The sequence below is a fragment of the Phragmites australis genome, chromosome 23 (assembly GCF_958298935.1).
Source record: "Phragmites australis chromosome 23, lpPhrAust1.1, whole genome shotgun sequence".
NCBI lineage: Eukaryota > Viridiplantae > Streptophyta > Magnoliopsida > Poales > Poaceae > Phragmites > Phragmites australis.
The window spans coordinates 7,827,667-7,840,873 of record NC_084943.1 but is presented as its reverse complement, the minus strand read 5'-3'; the positions used below and the strand labels follow the sequence as shown (position 1 = coordinate 7,840,873).

The 13,207-nt window shown below is 40.5% G+C and overlaps 1 protein-coding gene across 1 annotated transcript; it reads right to left on the bottom strand.

Moving 5' to 3' along the window:
* Positions 1-215: 215 nt before the first annotated feature.
* Positions 216-10,269, bottom strand: LOC133905775 (protein RETICULATA-RELATED 1, chloroplastic-like). The gene is made up of 8 exons (XM_062347535.1): positions 9,799-10,269; positions 7,318-7,479; positions 7,128-7,220; positions 6,930-7,045; positions 6,025-6,123; positions 5,646-5,948; positions 5,388-5,552; positions 216-853 (listed from the first exon to the last, which is right to left on the bottom strand). The coding sequence occupies exons 1-8, from the start codon at positions 10,180-10,182 to the stop codon at positions 592-594; spliced, it is 1,584 nt and encodes a 527-aa protein (XP_062203519.1). The 5' UTR covers positions 10,183-10,269; the 3' UTR covers positions 216-591.
* Between the last annotated feature and the right edge of the window lie 2,938 nt (positions 10,270-13,207).

Here is a 13,207-nt window from a genome sequence, read left to right as displayed (position 1 = left end):
CCTAGCTAACCGTGCCATACTAATTTAGCCCACCTACCCTCAAGCCATACCATGCTTGAAACATACTGTGCCTCGTGCCTCGAGCCAATCCAATATGCACAACCCAAGTACCCAGCACTAGGTTCAGTACTTCCATGTATGTTGATAATAGAAGCAGATGCCATCCAGGGAACCCGTAGCAAAGTGGGGCCAATACTGCTGGTTACACCTCAGAGTTCAAGCAAGTGCCTGACGGCAATGTGAACTAAATAAAAAATGCAGTATCCCTTTCTCTTGTTAAGGACATTGTATTTAACAATCTCCAAGACTACCACTATGCGTGTCTATTTGGCTCACAACAGTACAAGCAAATGAGATACGTGTTCTTTCCGAAAGAGACAAAAAGGATGGGAAAAAGGATGCAAAATGGTAATGGCCCTACAACTTTGAACCAACCCCCTTCCAGTTTACAACCCTTCGATGCCTTTGCTGATACACTGCACGATGGTTGACAATGACAGCTTTTATCGTTTACCACGCTTAGTAGAACTCCATACGGCATAGTGCAACTGAGGCAAAATTGTTCCAGCATTGCTACCACATCCACTAAGTTCAACCTGAGGCGACTTTTTTACGGATGACTCTCTTTCGGCGAGGCTTGGACAATGCTGCCTCAGGTCCACCCTGCTTGATGCCAAGAAGACCGAGGCCAGATACGATTGAATCCTTGGATATAAACCACCTTGATTCATGTTGGTCCACAACCTCGACAGGTCTCTTGTATGCTCTAAGTAGTCGGTCTGAGTACTGTGGATCAGCTTCCTCCCCAAGCCATGTGCGCCTTGATGCCTCACCAATCTGAATATTCGTCAGCCTGCAATGCATACCATCACATTTATTAATGATAGAACATGCACCCGTAAAATACCATATGGAGCAGTTCTAGAATGCAGTGCAATAAAAATAGGGCGAGTTAATAGAGCTGCTAAGGAGAGCAATGCAGATCAGGCTTTTACAAGTAAATTGTATATAAGAAATAGAGGAGTTTAGAAGAATTGGGTTGAAAATTCAACAAAACACTGGTCTATAATATTGAAATACAGAAAACTTTTGCTTATCCAACTCTTTGTGAACAGATGGACGAAGCACTGCCAGGTGATTCCTTGTATGCCACTAAATTTTGTATGCTCATCACATGCCACTGATGTCTCACTGACATGTGGACCCAGGACACATGTGGCAGCCTTCACAATGAATGGCGTATTCTGAATCATGTGTTCATTCGGTGGCATATTGTGGGTTTTCTCATTTATAGACAATCGATCACTTCTGCCATCTCCACAACCAATGTCCTCGTTTAGTTCAAAGCACAATATCAAATCTAACCAACAGACACTAGTAAACGATGAGAAGAAGAAATATGTTTTAACAAGTTTGAAACCCAATAAATTCAATATGCATATCAAGCGTGTCTATCCCTGAAGAATGCATTCAACAAAAGTTCCTCATAACAAGAATGTAAGCCATAAAAATCCTGGGCACATTTGGCAATATGCATGTGAGGACCAATATACTGAACCTGAGAAATAATAGGTACAGAACATCTAGCACAGCACGATTAGGAAATCCATCAGTAAGCTCCGAAAACAGATAAACAGCCAGTTTAGGATGTAGTAGGATATTGTCTGCGATTTGCTGCTAGTTAGATGAATTATCTCTACTTGCCTGTCAACACCTCTAAACTATTTATAGTTTCTAAAGAGTACCATCAAAAGGAGTTATCAATTAAATGATGCCCTTTCATGAAAACATATATACAGTTTTCTAAAAGATGCTACATAAAGGTGTATTTTAGTCAAAAGGATGCTCTTTCATGAAAGCATGCACACAGTTTTAAAAACCTCCACCATTTCAACTAAATGTGCCTAATCTAACTACTTTTTTAGGTATTTAAGATCTAGGGTTAATATTTTAACCGAGCTCGATCCGATGGCTATACTTTCAGACTTACGTGGCATAATATGGATGTTGTGTTAGGAGCAAGTTTTAGAGGAAAGATGGATTCATTTGCGATTTAAAAATCAAATTAATAATAGCTAACACCTTCTTTAGAAATAAAATCCCATTTAGTGACCTTTAGTAGTGGCCACCACTCTAGCCAGATCGATTTTGTCCTTGCAAGAAGAGAGGATAGACATGCTGGCTTAGATTGTAAGGTGATACCTGAAGTGTGTTATCCTTCACCATAAGCTTGTGGTGGCTAATTTTCGCTTCCGCATACGTGTTCAACGGGACAAGCGCGTCAAAATCGCAAGAACGAAGTGGTGGAAGCTCAAAGGAGAGGCCATACAAAATTTTAAGGATTAGGTTATTAACGAGGGCCCTTGGAATGAAGGAGAGAATGCAAACGACATGTGGATGAAGATGATAACTTCCATTAGGAAGGTGGCTTCAGAGGTGTTTAGGGTGACCAAACGAAGCAGGTGCGAAGCTAAAGACACTTGATGGTGGAACGAGAATGTTTAGAAAGCTATCAAGGAGAAGAAGGAATGTTTCAGATGCTTACACGTTGACAAGAGTACAGACAATATAGAGAAGTATAAAGTTGCAAAGAAGACCGCAAAGCAAGCTGTGAGCGAAGCAAGGGGTCAAGATTATGAGGACCTTTATTAGCGGTTGGGCACCAGGGGGGGGGGAGAAAATGGTATCTATAAGATGGCCAAGATTCATGAAAGGAGGACAAGGGACGTCAACCAAGTCAGATGCATCAAGGATGGGGTCAGTCGACTTCTGGTGAGAGATGATAAGATCGAGACTAGATGGCAAGAGTACTTCGACGAACTGCTTCAACGGGGAGAATGAGAGCTATACCATTGAGCTAGACGAATCTTTGATGATACCAACAAATGATTTGTACGAAGGATTGAGTAAGCTTAGGTCAAGGAAGCTTTAAAAAGGATGAAAGGAGGAAAGATGATAGGCCCTGATAGTATCCCCATTGAGGTGTAGACATGTCTTGGAGACATAACGATAGTATGGCTAACTAAACTCCTCAACCCCATTTTTTGGTCAAGCAAGATGCCCGAAGAATGAAGAAGTATATTAGTACCAATCTTCAAGAATAAAGGAGATATTCAAAGCTGTACTAATTACCGTGGAATTAAGTTGATAAGCCATACAATGAAACTATAGGAGAGAGTTATTGAGCATTGCCTAAGAAGAATGACGAACATTACCGTGGAATTAAGTTGATGAGCTATACAATGAAGCTATAGGTGAGAGTTATTGAGCATCGCCTAAGAAGAATGACGGGCATTACCAAAAACCAATTCGGTTTCATGCCTGGGAGGTCGACCATGGAAGCAATTTTCTTGATATGGCAACTAATGGAGAGATATATGGAACAAAAGGAGGACTTGCACATGATTTCCATTGACTTGGAGATGGCTTCTGACAAAATACCAAGGAATGTCATGTGGTGGGCCTTGGAGAAACACAAAGTCCCAACAAAGTACATTACTCTCATCAAGGATATGTACAATAACGTTGTGACAAATGTTTAGACAAGTGAAGGTGACACCGATGACTTTCCGTATAAAATAGGACTACATCAAGGGTCAGCTTTGAGCCATTATTTATTTGTTTTGTTGATGAATGAGGTCACAAGGGACATACAGGGAGATATCCGTTAGTGTACGCTCTTTATTGACGACATGATGCGAGTTGACAAGAGTAATATACAGGGGTGGAAACGGATCAGATACGAATTGAATAGTCTACTTTTCACATTACTATCCATATTTTAATACGAATATGAATACGAATATGAATACGAATACGAATACGAATATCCTCGAATACGAATATCCTCGAATGCGAATACGAATCCGCATCCAAATACATACTAGATTCAGTTATATGTGAATATCCTATAACTTTAACGACAAATTGTGAAATAATAAATTTATTTGACACAAGTACGATGGCAATTTAACATAAGGAACTTTATTTTTAGTAGATTAGTCATCTACCTTAAGGCAAAGAGCCACTTTTAATATAATACCATCACTTTAGATGATTTGGACCGTTGGATATGAGATGAAAGAGTCAAATTTATCGCTACAGTATATGTGGTACAATACCAAACAGTAAAATAATAGGTAGGATCAAAAGAATTTAGTAAGAAAACAAGATAAAAGAATAGAATTTTATGTTACTCATATTTATATTCTATAGAAGTATTTCTACATATTCGGATACGGATATTATCTATATCCATATTCATTTCTGGGAAAACGGATCCGGATATATCCATATTTATATTTGGAAAACGAATTCAGACATATCCATATTCATATCCATTTGTCAATCAGATACGGATTTTTCTTACCACATTTATGTTTAGCCGAATACGAATATCTGCTATCCATTTTCCACCCCTAGTAGTATAGGTGTTAATAGGAATTTGGAGTTATGGAGATATACTTTAGAATCGAAAGGTTTTAGACTCAATAGGACCAAAACCGCGCATATGAGGTGTGATTTCGATGCTACTAGGCATAAGGGGGAAAATGTTAGTCTCGGTGGACAGTTGGTTCCCAAGAAGGATACCTTTTGATACTTGGGATCGATGCTACAGAGGAATGGTGATATCGATGAAGATGTTAGTCATAGAATCAAAGCTGGATGGCTGAAATAACACCAAGCTTCTGGCATCCTCTGTGACAAGAAGATGCCGCAAAAGCTGAAAGGTAAGTTCTTTAGGATGACGATTCGACCCGTGATGTTACATGACGCCGAATATTGGCCAACTAAGAGGTGACATGTCCAGCAGTTAAGTGTAGCAGAAATACATATGTTGCAATGGATTTGTGACTATATAAGAAAGGATCGGATTCGAAATGATGATATACGTGATAGGGTGAGCGTAGCTTTAATTAAAGAAAAGCTTGTCTAACATTGGCTCAGATGGTTTGGACATATCTAATGGATACCTCCAGAGTTACCTGTGCTTAACGGAATACTAAGGCGTGCTGAGAATGTGAAGAGATACAAGGGTTGACTAAACTTAACATGGAAGGAATCTATAAAGAGAGACTTGAAGGAATGAAATATCTGCAAAGAACTATCCATGGATAGAAGCGCGTGGAAATTAGCAATCCACATGCCAGAACCATATCTTATGCACCAGTCTCCTTATACCCTTATTCTTTTGTTTTTTTATTATTGTTTTTACATCATCTTTTTAGTTGGATCTTATGGGTTTCATCTCTAGTCTACCCTAACTTGCTTGGGACAAAAGCTTTGTTGTTGTTGTAGTTGTTGTATGCATAATGAACAAGTTTGATTCTATAACTTTTTCGAGAAAAAAAAACTAACGTGTTAAGACAACGTAAATAGAGATTTACCTTGCAGCTGTGCTAAAGAAGATCGCCACACCCAAAACATCAAAGCGCTTGATCATGTATTGGTCTAGTCCACACAATAATTGATACCGCAGGTTCGCATAGAGTCCCAGGAAAGCTCCATAGCCAAGGGCATTGGTACTGACAGAAGGAATGCTCACCGATAGCCTAAATGGAAGGGTAACAAAAAAGAAAATAATGCATAAGGCAAACCTTAAAACAATGCTTTTATGACTATAAATGAACACTGATAAAACCCACTTTTCTTTTCTTGCTGACAAGGCATTTGACAGACCACCTTGAACAGAGCCAGCAACAACCCCAACCAAGCTAAGCTCAGCAGCCTTGTAAAAGAACGCACTGATTCGTTTTGGTAGATCAAACTCTCTCAAAGGATAGCTCTTCTCAAATACGTTGTTTGGAAGTTTCTCAATTGCATTTTGGAAGTCAAATCGAGATGTACTCCCATATGAACGGCATGGTGCCAAAAGCCCAAGAACCATCAAGTTGCAACAAGATGCAGTGAAAGCATTAACAACCACCAAATCCCATTCTTGCTGAAACCTGATTTCTCAAAGGTGTGAGATTGTTTAGATGTAGTAAAGTGAAATTATTGAATACTGAATAATGTGCAACATACCTATCCTTGCGAATATTCATCTCCCACCAAACAGATGAGAAAAAGGTAGCCATGAACTCAAAGGCCATCTTATGTGGGAATGATGGATCTGCAAGTGTTCTACAACAAGAAAATTGAAACCGGTGTTAATAAAATCAACACAGAGTGGAATATTCAAGTTAAACTAAGCCATCTAAGTGACAGCATTCGTTTGAAAGAAAAGAAACTTCAGTTTTTATGTCCAAATAGTTGCAGAAAACCCCAGGTTTTATGGTCTTAAGGTTTCACAAAACCCCATCCTAACTCGTTCAATCCCTACCTCTCTCGAATCTATGGCAAGCGGATCCTCCGCAAGTTACTGCCTCTCAGCTGAGCGAGCAACCTCCATTCTAATGCCTGCAACTATTTGGCCATAAAAACTGAATTTTCCTATCTTGCAACTAGTCAAAAATATCAACACAAAAGCTGGGTTTAAGAGCCACTAGCCAGGAAAACAACTGGGGCTTTCTGCAACTATGATTATGAAATTTGCTCACCTGATTCATTTTTAACAGAAAGCAGAAAGATATGTGCAGTTGGGACTGTCATAACAAAAACAAGTAGGAGGAATATAATAAAAACACAAGGAACAATAAGGAAAGCTATTCTATTCACATGTTCCTTGCAGCACAGACTGCTTATTGAAACTGTTTAATACTATCCGAACAACGGAATGTGTGCACCATGCCTATTCCAACACGAGTTCTCCCTGAAAAAGACCTATATGCCGATTATGAAACTTCATAACAGCAGTATATATGCAAATAACTTACTCAATTAGATGTTCAAACAAAGAAGTAATGACCTATTCAGATTTGAGGATATGTATCCGGAAGTAACCTCCCTCATCCAATAGGAGGTCAGTGTGCACATGATTCGGATCTTACCTTCCAACGAGGCCTCTGGAAAGCCATCCTGGAAGAGTTCTTGAAAAGGACCTGGTATTTGTAGGCCTTGCAAATACTGACAAGTACCGCACCATCTGAGCAGAACTCACCAAACCCTAGATCAATATATCATGTAAAGTCCATATTATTCAACTATCATACCAAAGGATGAGATATGTAAGAAAAGACAATATTTACCATCTCATAAGCTTGGCGAAGACCAGCAGGCAAATTACTCATTGTTTTGCACCATTCTTGCAGCACAGCTTCTACAAACTCTCTATTGAAAAGCTGCTTCCACAAAAGAAGCATAATCAGCTCACTGGTCCCAATCATTGTCAGGACTCAGATGCTGCTTCATCTGAATTCAAAATGTTAGGAATTTCACCTCTTGTACAACAATTCGCCTCCTGAAAAGTCCACCTTCCTCTTCCTCTCCATCATCAAAATCATCAAAGTAATCATCATCATCGCCATCATCATCTCCACCATCACCCCCACCATGACCAATCCTTTTTCCAATGTCCCCACCACCACCACCTGTTGCCAGCTGCAATTTGGAAAAGAAGTATGTTATCCGTGTATATGCAGTTATGGAATTTTACAAAGCATATGACCCATATAATGAAAAAACACACGACATGTTGTTACTTTGCACCAACAATACCAGCAATATAAGATAAAACAAGAAATAGTTGAAGATAAGGGACATTAGATCCGTAAGTACACATCTTGAGTTAATGACATATCACGTAAGCAAACATCTTGGAGCTAGGTATTCCTAGCTCCAAGAATTTGTGGAGCTGGAGTTGTTGGTACACTGAGGGTATTGGGGTGAGCCATCTTATCCCTATTTTAAACTAAAAATAGAGACTTAAACCACTTTATTTTAGCCTCCAATCTATAAAACTGACGTGGAGCTAGAAGCTGGAGCTCTACCAAACAAGGTCATAATACTAGTTCTTGCTATTTTATCATAAGGTCATGAACTTCTTTCACTCTAATAGTTCCAGAACATGCTTGCATAGGTAAAGTATTGACTGGGTTTCACTGGATACCAATGAAAGGAAAATTTATAATGAATTGGGATTTGGGAATTGTGTACAGTAAGTAGTCAAATACAACTAAATTCATCTACCATATATGGTATTGGATCTAGTCAATTCCGAATACAATATTTTTTAAATAAAGAAGAAAAGAGTACTTAATGCCAACATACTTTAGTCCCTACAATTACAATGAAATTCTTAAATCTTTTACTATATCATCTCTAATACAATACATAATTCAATTATGAAGAAAAAATAATCAAAGAAGAGGAATTGCCAGTATTCTCACATATTATTATATTCTTGATCATTGTTATATCAAATAATTGATGGATACTACCTATACAACCTACTCAATACAATCTTATATCCAGTCATGTACGCTCAATTGAAACTTATGCCCAGTCCTAAGTTAATTTAAGACCAACACAATCTACCTTAAAGTCAAAATTAGATCATCAGTGCATGGTTTCCCATATAACCGTACAAGATGCATGATCATGACTACCTCAGCTAAATATGAACATTAGGTCTGGTTATGATACCAACTTTATTTTTTTCCTTAAACTCCTAACGAGTGCTTCTGTCCCAAACTAATTGATCTCACAGGGAAAAGTGTCAACTCACAATACCAACATTACCAGTACCAACAAAATGTAATTTTATTGTTGTTGTTGAACTTCAAGGATAGCATAGACATAGATCACCAATGTACTGGGCATAAATAGATCTTGTTCTAAGGGCACAAGGGGCGTTAACGGATCACATATTTTGTCGAGTTAATTTGCAAAATGATAACTTCAATGGGATCAAATGAACTTGTCAATAGTATTATGCACTCAAGTGGTTACGTACTTATGTACTGCCTTAAAGGGCCATAGGTGAAATAAAGTAACACTCCAAATACCACAATAGTAATTTCTGGGTGTTCTAAAGCATCTAAAATGAATGTTTAATCTGGAGTAAGTTGCAGTGAGTTCACAGATTTACAATGATGTGGAAACAACTCCTTGAGATATAATTTGGTAGTGTTATGGAGTAACCATTGATGTCTCTCCAAAATAGATAGAACACAAAAGGTTACAACCAAATATTGAAGTGGGTAATTATGTCAAAATAGGGCTCATCAAGCTTGTTAAATGTTCAGTACTACAGAAAAAGTTATTGGAAAATCTCTTCAACAAATGGTGCAGGTACTTAAATTTCAAAAACTGTCATTTTAAAATCCCTATTCCGTACTAGCAACCAGAGCAATAACACCACTCAAGCAGACAGACACATAAGCATTTAGGGAATAAGCCCCATTCTGGCCACACCACAAGGGCGGTGGCTCCCTTTTCCTCAGTTTCAGGCGTTACACACCCTTGGATGGTGAAATGCACAATAACCTATTTTCATTTCAAACATGCAATCAAGACAATATGGAGCACACACATTCATGCCAAGTAGGAACTTCGAGTTACCCATGGTTACACAATAAAAGCACATGGGAGCATCAGCTGATCACTAAAGCACGCAATGTCTTTGCATGCTTTCCATAGAATTATTCTACCATCTCTAGTAATTTCACATAACCCAGCACCAAAACACAGGGTCTTCTGCGCCAGCATGCCTTATCCAATATTTTGGCATTCTGGCCATTTGGTGTTAAGTGAATTTCATGGTGATGCCATCAGCCATGTCAGTTATTCAATCCCAAAGGGATTCAAACATACAGACTTATCTCCAAACTTTCCCTAAACCCTATATCTAACATTCCCTTTTATTTTCGCAGTACGATTACGACTACCGACAAGACGATTCGAAATTTATCCACCTACCTCGGGCATGATCTTCTTGCGGCGCTGGGAGAGGTCGAGCTTGGCCTTCTCGAGCGTGACGGCCCCGAACGCGCCGTACTGTTTTCGTCCCCCCTTCATTGCCGGCGGAGCGCAGGCCGGCGCCGCCCCGGCCCCCGCCCCCGTGGCCGTCGCCGAGAGGCATCGCTCCAGGGACGACGCGGCCGACTCCGACCGATCGGCCGAGGGCGACGGCGCGGGGTTGGTGGAGGAGGCGGAGACGGCGAGGCGGACGGCCGTGCGGGGGCGAGGGCGGCGGCGGGAGGGGAGGAGACGGAGGAGGCCGGTGGTGGGGTTTGGGCGGGCGGGGTGGCGGTGGGTGTGGGCGTGGGAGAGGGTAGGGTGCAAGGCGGCGAGGCACGCCATGGGAGGCGGAGGCGAGGCGAGGGGAGGGTTGGTGGTGGCCCTTGGCGCCGTTCCGTCAGGGGGCTTTATCGAAAGAGGAGGCTATCTGCTGGTTAGGGAGCATGCTTTATTAAACGGAAATGCTTGTCTACTACGTCTCCAGCAATAAGATGTTTTGCTAGGCCGATCCATTTACTTGAACTAAAAATATAATTTATTTGAGTTAATTTTTTTCTCATATCTCTAATATTCTAGACGCTCAAGTTTAATATTTTAAACGTTATAAAAATTTATTATTATTATTATTTCTGTATGTTGTATTTTGAAATCTTTTGCATACAGATCTGGACTCGAAAATATTATCCATTCGAGTTACTTCTTATATTTTCACATCTCTAATGTTTCAGACATTCAAATTTAATGTTTCAGACGTTATGAAAATTTATTGCCATAGTTATTTTCGTATGTTGCATCCTGGAATCTCTTGTGTACAGATTCGGACCCGAAAAAATTATCCATTCGAGTTAATTTCTATATTTTCGCATCTTCAATATTTCAGACGTTCAAATTTAATGTTTCAGACGTTATAGAAATTTGTTGCAGAATTTCTTCGAGAATGTTTCACACATCGTCCGATGAAATTAACTCAAATGGATAATTTGGGTCCACTAATTACTTTTTCGGTGTATGTATTTCGATATTGCAAAAGTTGATTTTTGATATTGCAGAAGTTCTTTAATAATGTTTCAAAGAACGGTCCAACACTACGCCTGGATCGAACGTCCGGGCGCTAGCAGCCCCGATAAAATTTTGACTTTGCTAGGGAGAAAAGCCTGAATCGCTATCGTATGAAAACCGATTTAGTTTCTATGTTATCTTTCTTCTACTCTCATCTAATCTAATAAAAATCTCTAAAATTTAAATAATTTATCTATTTTTATCATTTATCATCGTTCTCTAGTCTTTCATCTCGTTACCGGCTATATATATGAGGCTCATTTTACTAATAAAAATATATAAAGAAATTAAGAGAAAAACTAGCGGATAATCTCTTCCCCTTTTTTAAGATCTCATCTGAAATCAAACTACGACATCGCTCTCGACTATTCGTTCGATGACACTCCTATCATGTATCAATATCTTCATATCTTGAGTTTATATTTGATTTTACTGCGTTCAATATTTATGTTTGTGTTGCAATATAAACCTACTGATTCTATTTATGTAAGAGATTCTTGGGTGGATGTGAAGTTTGAGAGGTAGGGAATGCGGTGGTATAACATGCAAACCTTGCTTTAGCTTCTTTATGGCAGATTCTTGAGGAGAGATCAGGAATTTTGTGGGAGAGGGAGAGGTGAGAGCAACAACTCTTGTGCTGCTCGGTTAAGAGGGGGAGTGGGAGTGTGGGAGAGTGAGAGAGTGAAAGAGAGGGCTGCTGGTGGGGTAGGCAGCTGAGTGGGGGAGGGAGAGAAAAGGGATGTGGCTGGCTAAGGTGGGTCCCATGAGCTAGAGAGAAGCTAATTTCAGCTACGCAATTATTATAAAAATCCTCATATCAGTTATTTTTAAAATGCAAAGCAATTATCAAACCACCAAATGAGATAACAAGTAATCAACCATGCTTAAAGATCAAACATGATGCTAAGGATGCACATGATGCACGATTACCTGATTAAAGAAGTAGGATGTGACAACATCCGCTCCCCATACTCAAAGGCTTGTACCCCCGAATGCTCCTATCCCGAAGGGCTAAGTGGGGGCAAGGGATGAGCTGGTGCTCTTCTATCCTCTGCCTAGTACATGGGAGCTCCACCATGCTCAGGCAGGATGGGGATGTCTGAGGGCTAGGTTGGTTCAACCAGATCCTCCATGTGGCCCTCGAAGAAGTTGGTGCTACATGTGGTAAAATTGACGGAAGAAGTCTAGTCGAGGCCTTACCCCAATGAAGGTCTCACACAGGTGGACGAATATGCTCATCATGGTGATAGAGTTCGATTGAGGTGAATTATCTACACGCCAGAGTAATCCCAGGCATGGATGAAGAAATCGAATGCCAGAAACTGGAGGCTACATTAGGCAAATTCCTCGAACATCATGATCTTGTCAGTGTTTTAGGTAGGGACCATCTCCCTGTCCGCTGCCCTCCATTGTACTAAGTAGTAAGCTCTAGGAAGGGTGAAGACCCTCGCCCGTGTGCTTGTTTAGGTGGGTTCAAGACATCTCGAACTTACGCCAGTCATCAGCAGTGTAACACCCTAAATTTCAAATTTTTGCAATAATTTAAAATTTTGCTAGAATTTTAAATAGGAGTTGCAATTTTGTTCAATAGAAGAAATTAATTTCTACATTTAATTTTGCAATAGGTTATATATAAGTTTGATGCATTCATACCGTCATAGTTGCAATAGGTTTTTGTGCGTGGAAAAAGTTTTCAAAAGTTCGCTAGAAGTCGCTCATTTAAAACCCCTTTTGAATTTGGCTCAAAATCTTAAAAGAAAAGCATTTTAAAAATAATAAAGTGCTCCCGAACCGATTCTTTTCCTCGGCCCATTTCCTCTTCTCCCCCTCTCTCTTTTTTCTCTCCCCGCGTGGGCCACCCTCCCTCCTCTCGCGCTAGGCCGCCCGAGCTTGCCTGCCCGTGCACCTGAGCTGCCCCAATCCCCGCCATCTCTCACCGCCAAGCGGGCCCGGCTGGAGCCGAGTCGCCCGACCCGAGCTAGCCTCCTTTCTTCCTCCTCCAGCCGCCCACCTTCACCGCCCCTAAATCACGCCGTCGGTTCAAAATTGCTACCTCCCCGTGCCATTTCCCTCCAATTAAACCCCGCTATCGCAATCCCCGCCCCGCAATTACTCAATCCCCAGCATTTCCCCTAGTTTAACCCTCTCAAATGAGGAAACCGCCACATTTATACCCATTTAGGCCAACGGCCGATTGCCTTCCCCTCTCGTGTTTATAAGCCAGCCATCTCCTTCCTTACAACGTTCCACACCTTTTCCCCCTTTCTCCCTCTTGGATTTGACCTCAGCATCGTCGTCTTCTTCGTGT

Bases quoted from the DNA above. Each gene is read 5' to 3' on its own strand.
- LOC133905775 (XM_062347535.1), bottom strand. From the start codon at position 10,182: ATGGCGTGCCTCGCCGCCTTGCACCCTACCCTCTCCCACGCCCACACC. The intron at 5,949-6,024 runs GTATGTTGCACA...TTGAGAAATCAG, and splicing joins ATGAATATTCGCAAGGATAG to GTTTCAGCAAGAATGGGATT. The intron at 5,553-5,645 runs GTGGGTTTTATC...CCTTCCATTTAG, and splicing joins TTGTCAGCAAGAAAAGAAAA to GCTATCGGTGAGCATTCCTT.